The sequence below is a fragment of the Vombatus ursinus genome, unplaced genomic scaffold (assembly GCF_900497805.2).
Source record: "Vombatus ursinus unplaced genomic scaffold, bare-nosed wombat genome assembly UNPS02014798.1, whole genome shotgun sequence".
NCBI lineage: Eukaryota > Metazoa > Chordata > Mammalia > Diprotodontia > Vombatidae > Vombatus > Vombatus ursinus.
This window is the reverse complement of record NW_020954576.1, coordinates 66,114,249-66,121,205: the sequence shown is the minus strand read 5'-3', so window position 1 is coordinate 66,121,205 and position 6,957 is coordinate 66,114,249. Positions and strand designations below refer to the sequence as shown.

The 6,957-nt window shown below is 41.7% G+C and overlaps 1 protein-coding gene across 2 annotated transcripts in view; it reads right to left on the bottom strand.

Annotated features, from left to right (window-relative positions):
* Positions 1-3,705, bottom strand: part of LOC114050163 (galectin-8-like) — a 20,634-nt gene extending 16,929 nt beyond the window's left edge. The window contains exons 1-2 of one of the 2 annotated variants that reach the window (XM_027871781.1): positions 3,575-3,705; positions 796-897 (exon numbers count right to left, since the gene is read on the bottom strand). In XM_027871781.1, coding sequence (XP_027727582.1) covers positions 796-837 — 42 coding nt within the window. In that variant the 5' untranslated portion in view covers positions 838-897; positions 3,575-3,705. The remainder of the gene's footprint in view (positions 1-795; positions 898-3,574) is intronic. The other variant, XM_027871779.1, reaches the window with a different exon arrangement.
* Positions 3,706-6,957: the final 3,252 nt, after the last annotated feature.

Here is a 6,957-nt window from a genome sequence, read left to right as displayed (position 1 = left end):
TCTATCTATCTATCTATCTATCTATCTATCTATCTATCTATCTATCTATCTATCTATCTATCTATGATGCAGCCAATCCCCAATGATTTAGGGGACAATTAAACCTACTGTGGCTTGGGAAGACCCTTTATTTATATCCTCTCGTCCCAAAACCTTCCATTTCATTGTGGTACAGTGATGTGACTGTTGTATTTGGAGGGAGGTCCTGAACTCAAATCTTGACTCAACCATTTATTATATGTGTGACCTTGGGAAAGTCACTTAATTTCTTTCTTTCTTTCTTTCTTTTTTTTAAGGCAAATGGGGTTAAGTGACTTGCCCAGGGTCACAGAGCTAGTAAGTGTCAAGTGTTTGGTCTGAGGCTGGATTTGAACTCAGGTCCCCCTGACTTCAGGGCTGGTGCTCTATCCACTGCACCACCTAGCTGCCCTAAAGTCACTTAGTTTCAATGGGCCTCAGTTCTCTCCTCTGTAAAATGAGGAGATCAGACTAGCCAATTTCTGATGCTCTAGATAGAGCTATAATCCTATGATTAGATCCCTCCCAGCTCTAAGTTTATTAACCATACACTTCCACAGAGGAAGGAGAGAGGAGCTGATACCATTGTTAATTTTGCTCTTTACTAAATGTCTGAGGAAAAACATGAGGGAAGAAGTTATATCTCTTGGATAAAGTGAGATTTTTGGCATTAGATAATTCCTGATTTCATTCACAACCTCATAAATAAATTAAACATAGCCATATCAAGTAGTACTCTCTCCATAAATAAAAACTAATTTCATGGAAGTCAGTTACCGGATTGTGGATGACATTTTGTAGATTATTTGAGAGCATCATGTTGTCTTTCCAAATGATTGTTGATTTGGGTCTCTCTTCTGTCACTGACCTATGGAAAAACTTGGGGAATTCCCCCAGTATAAAATGAAAATTTAAAAAACTCAAATGGAGATGAAAACATTTAATCAAACAATCATTCAACAAATATTTATCAAGCCCTTGATATGCCAAACACTATACTAAGCACTGGAGAGACAAATACTAAGAAAGAAACAATCTCTACTCTCATGGAGCTTACATTCTAATGAATGTAATTCACCACTTTCCTCCATCTATAACTATTTTTCATGCAAGCTTCTTGTTATTAATCATACTTATATAACACAGTGAAATTTAGGTCTCAGAACAATTAAAGAATTGTTCCAAACCTTTATCTGGTTTATTTACAAATGAAATTCCTTTAATTTAAGTGGTAGAAACCAGTACACACCATACAACACAGAGTTTAATAAACTCTCTTGAAAAACATAGAAATGTAATATCAAACAACACTTAAGCCACAGCCCCTAATTACCTGGAACATTTAGCAGAAGCGGTAATTGGGTAGGTGAGAAAAAAAAAAAGCAAGCCAATCAGGTAAAGCTTTGGGTGTTTTGGTTGGTTTGGTTGGTTTTTCTATCTCTTTACCAATAAAAACAAGTTCTTTGGCAAGGGAAGTGCAAGGTCCAGATAAGATGCATGAGACCCAGGCAGGGCTTTCAAGAGAAAACCAGCCACTTGAACTTCACGCACAGCACTGCTTAATTACTGACCACCAGCAGAAAAATAAACTAAAGCTCCCATGAGTCTATTTTCAGAAACTTTGCTTTTTCTTTCTTTTTTTTTTCCTGTATGTCTCCACACACCAACCAAAACCATAGCTTGGTCTCTCTCAGCTAAAAACTGCAAATCTTCCTTTGCTCCACACCTCAACTTAATAGACAAAATCAAAACCAAAACCAAATCAGTTCCCTCCTCCTTCCCCCCATGTCCTTCCAGGAAGAATGCTTTGGATCTCTGCAAAATTCAGAAAGCTTTCAGGAACAGAAGACAATATTCAACAAGAAGTCAGTGAGCTATATGTCCACATTCACAACTGAAAGAAACTGCTAAGAATGCAGTGAGCTACTTAAAGGCACATTCCATTAACATTTCTTTTGGTGAAAAGTTTATTTTAAGTGGATCAGCCAGGGAGGACCCAAGCACAGCCATTACTCCCACTTCATTCCTTCAATAGGATGAGAGCTGTAAGTAGGGTTTCAGACAAGTCAGGAGAGGGAAACTCTGCTTCCCTGTGTATTGTTTCTAATCTTTTATTATTATTATTTTAATTAACCACAAGGTGACTCAGCAGCTGAGGTCAAGTGCTTTTGAAAAGAAAAGCAATTAACAGGAAGCCTGGAAAGTTGCCATGAAACTAGCTGTAAGGGAGTACTGTAACATCCCTGCAAACACTGGCTTTACTACAGAAGTTAGGAACAGTGGGAAAAAACACCAGCACAAGAGTTGGGTTCAAATCTTGCCTCTTGTTTCATTGCTTGTGTGACCTTGAGCAAGTCCCCTAACTTCAGTTTCCTATCTGTATAAAGGGGGTGGGGGGATTGGACTAAATGACTTCTGAGTTCTTTCCAGATCTGTGGCCCCTTCACCACACATGGACTGGGGGCAAGGAACCCTGGTCCCATAGAAGAATGGAGGGAGGAAAGAACCAGATGGTGGGGAATTTGGGGAGTGGTTTTACATGTAATGATATTTCAGTGCAAACCAAGTTGAGAAGGATTAAAAATGAAGAGGTTTGGGGAGAAGTGAGGGGTGCTGGGATCCCAAGAATGCCAAAGCAGAGTCGTCTGGAATGAATCACACACTCAAGCCATCTTTCGATCAAGAGACAGTTTATGGCAGGTGAAGTCCCTTTGGGAAACTTGCACTTCAATCGAAGCGAATTTATATAGAAAAGGGGCACGGGAAAGGAATGCCAGGGATGCCAAATATGTGATCTAAGGGTCCAGGTATCTTTGGGAGTTATGTATGGGAAAGTGGAGGAAGTATACCAGACACTGAAGGAGTTGTCAGAGGCATGGACCTTGGGGATCTGCAGAGAGGAGGAGTCCTTGGGCCAGCCAGGGACAAAAACCCTTGGGCTAGTAGCCTGTCTTTGTCCTGATAAGGGAATTACAGAGTCAGACCTTCAACAAGGGAAAATTTCCTCATGGGGTGGGGGTGGGGGAGCTGGGTTACTTGCAGAGATATGGTCTTAGGGCTTTTTGGGGTCCAGGTCCCCATTACCCCATCAAAAGCAGCCTAAGCAGATCTTTACTCTTCTAGGACAATTCTTTCCCAACATCTCTCCATCCCCACTACTCTCTTTGATAACAGAATTTTTCCTTAAAAGGTAAAACCTCCTTCCTAAACAAACCCACTTCCTGATAGGTAGAGGGAGGTTGTGCAATTGTGCTGGAAAGGTTGCCTCCTAACAGGCGAGAAGAAATTCGCGGAGAACTGCATTCCAAGTTACCCGTTGCAAAGTAATTTGTTACCGGACCGGGCACAGGGAAATCTCTCCAGCAGTGGCAGCCAGACCCAAACAAATAAATCGTGAGTTTAGGTAACAGCCTCTTTCTAACGCTTTTCATAATCCTGCCTTGACAGTGTCAGAGGGCACTGTCCACGGGTCTGGTCCTGTACAAATTCCACCACCTCTCCTATAGCTACAGCACAGTCATCACGGCTGAGGAAGATACATTTCTTTCCTACTTACCCAGGGCCCTCCAGAAGATCCCAGCAGAAGCCTGTTTGTCCAGCAAGTCTCTTGTCTTCTGAAGGTATAACTTAGCTGTGCACGGGTGGCTAAGGAGAGCAAAAATGAGTCGGCTTCCAGTTCCTGGTTCACGCGTCCCTCCTCAGTGACGTCATGGTCTTGAAGCAGAGCCAAGGGAGTCTGGTCTGCTGACTTTCCTACTTTCGCCCACAACCTGGTGAGCCAGGGACCTGTTACTAACCCGAGCTTCCTGGAAGTCTGGCCGGTTGTAGTCTCAAAATGAGCAAAGGTATATCAAAAGAGAAGCAGAAACGTGTTATTAAAAATCATCATCATGATAATAAACAAATCTTACTGTACAAGTCTGTTTTCTAACTAGAGGCAGGCGGGGTGGAAGGGAGATTAGACTAAAAAGAGCGTAAGCAGATCGCGGCTTCTTCCCCAGCATCCTGGCACCAGCTCACCCTCTTCCCCCAGTCCCAGGACAGTACACAGCTCGGTGCCAGCGGCCCCTTGATCAGGGCAGCACCAGCGGCCAACCCTGGTCGTATTCTCTTTGCTTAGCCATCTCAACCTGTCGGGGCCAGTGGTCTGACACCTTAGCAATGAGTGGTCTGTCTGTCCATCTGTCTGTCTTTATAGTTTGGGTTTTTGTTGTTGTTGTTGTTTTTATTGAAGTGACCCTCGGGACTCTTTGTCATTAGAGCAGAAACAAGAAATCATAATTCATAAATTTTAAAGTGTTATATCCCTCCATGATTTGACACTGTGTTAACTGCTCTTACACTCCAGTATTGTAAGATCAGATTTTAAAAAAGCTTCCAAAAGGAAAATATACTTATAATCAGGTAAACAGAGGCTAATTATTTTGCTTAAAAGGAATCTAGCCCAAGATAGTTGCTTTGAGAGGCAGCACTGCATACTGGGAAAAACATTGGATTGAAATTGGAACTCTCAACTCATTTCTTAGTTCCTCACAATCTGGCTGTCTACTGTTCTCTCCAGGTTCATCAATGAACTTTTAATCGCTACTTTTGAAGAATTTCCTAATTCCTATATAACTTTTTTTTGTTGTTGTTTTGCCTTTCTTTGTATCCCAATCGCTTAGCACAGTGCCTGGCACATAGGACCTAAATAAATGTCAGTTCACTGACTGATTGCTACATCCAAATGCAGTCACTGGTCTTGCTATAATCTTCACCAGCCCAGAACTGCATCGGAATCTTAACCATCACTTTTGACCAGGAGGCCAGCACAAAAATACAAGCTAGTAGAAAAAAAGCATGAAAATGAGATACAGTGGATTCCAGGACACCAGTGGAAAGAGACCTCAGAAAAGTGCAAAGTCACTGCTGGGAATGCCACAGCCAGGGGAGGGAGCAGGGAGAGGGGAAGCCAGGCAAAGAGCTCATCTGGCATGGAGGGGGGAGGCTGAAAGAAGAGCACCCTCTGCTATCACAAAGATAGCTATGACAAAGACTATTCTCAAGGAGCTTAAGATGGGGAGGTAGGGTAGTTAAATACACAATGACTGATATTTTGAGAAGGAAAAATTCATGCCTATATCAGATTGTGTGCCATCTTGGGGAGAGTGGTGGGGAGGAAGGGGGAGAAAAATTTTAAACTCAAAAGCATATGGAAGTGATTATTGATAAGTCAAAAAAATTAATTAAAAAAAAGAAAATTTTAAAAAAAGAAAAAAAATTCAGATAAAAGAGCAAAGAGGAACAGATTATTTTCACCTGGGTAGCTGGGGAAGGGAAATCTTTCTGGAGAAGATGGTGGCTTAAAAGGAGAACCTTGAGGGGAGCAGTGTTGTCTAGTGGATAGTGCCAAACTTGGAGTCAGAGAGATCTGGATTCAAATCCAGCCCCAGATATTTACTAGCGGATGTGATGTTGGGCCAGATGTCATTTAATCTCTCTGGGCCTCATTTTCCTCACGTGTGAAATGAAGGGGTTAAGCTTAAAGTCTTTTCCAGTTCAGGATCTATGATTTTAGGACTTCAGAGGAGGGAACACAGGATTGAATCAAGTGATGAGGCAGGCAAGCTAGCCCCTGAATTTGTCCTTCCTGAGAACATGTGCTACAAAATATCCCTCATTAGCACACCTGGCTCCCCGCTGGGCCCTGGCCCTTGCTTTATTCTCTCATTCTCCTTTCAAACTGCAAATATTTATTGATTACCCCTTATGTGCTAGGTGCTCTAAGGCTCCAGGGAGAGGCAAGGCCTATGTTCTAGGGGCACCTAGCCTTTAGATGGGAAACAAGGCACCAACATGTGACTATCAAATGATGATGAAAGATTTGAATAATTCAGACAACAGAAGAGATGTTGTAAGGCTGTATGTGACTAACTGTCAAATGAATTTCACTGAAAATAACTCACAAGAGTTTAGAAGAAGGAAACATTACCACAGGCTAGTATTGCTTTCTTCCTTTTCTTTCTCTCTTTCCTCCTCCTCTCTCTCTTCTCTCTTTCTATCTCTGTCTCTCTGTCTCTTCTTTCCTTGGTCCAGTTTACTTGCTAAACCACAACCTTTAACATTTCTTATCTCTTTGCTCCTTTCTTGGAAATTTCACTGGTCTTACTTGCTTCTCTTGATTAATCCTCTCCAATCTGGCCAGACTCAATCTTTTTCATTCTATCCATCTTTCCTAGGTCAAGTTCAACACACCCTATCTTCTCTACAAGTCTGATGCCACTGGGAAAGAATCCTCAAGAAGAGATTTCTCCAAACTTTCTTGTTCTTCACTCTGTCCCTCTTGGGCTTTGGTGTGCAGAAAACATACCATATATGTTCCCCTTGAGTCCTATAGTGGCATTCAAGATACAAAGTTCTAGAACCTTGGGCTGCATGTCATAAAATCAGAGAATCTCAGGGCTGGATAAGAATCTTGAGAGCTACCTACATTAGACAATGTCAGAGAAATGGAGATATGTCCTTGAGAGCATGATGCAATTAAAAAATGAAAAACAAAAATGTTTGCCTTAGAGTTAGGCCTAGAAGTCAGGCTGACTCTGACCAGCTGTGTATCCCTGGTAGTCACCTCATCTTTCTTGCTGTGCCTCAGTTTCCTCATCTTTAAAATGGGAGCAATAATACTTGTACTACCTACCTCACTGGAAAACACTATTTTATAAATGTCAAAGTATTAAATAAAGCATAGGAACATATATATTTAGATTTGGATCTCAGAAAGAATCTCTAGGTTGGCCTCAGGGTAATGACTTTTTCAGCTACAGCCATTCTTTAAGACTGTCAAAAAAGAAAGTCACAGAATCTCACTTTTAGAAGGGTCCCCAGAGCCATCAAACCCAGACCATATATGAACAGGAATCTCCTCAGTCTATACAGCATACCCAAGGCTTCATTTAAAGA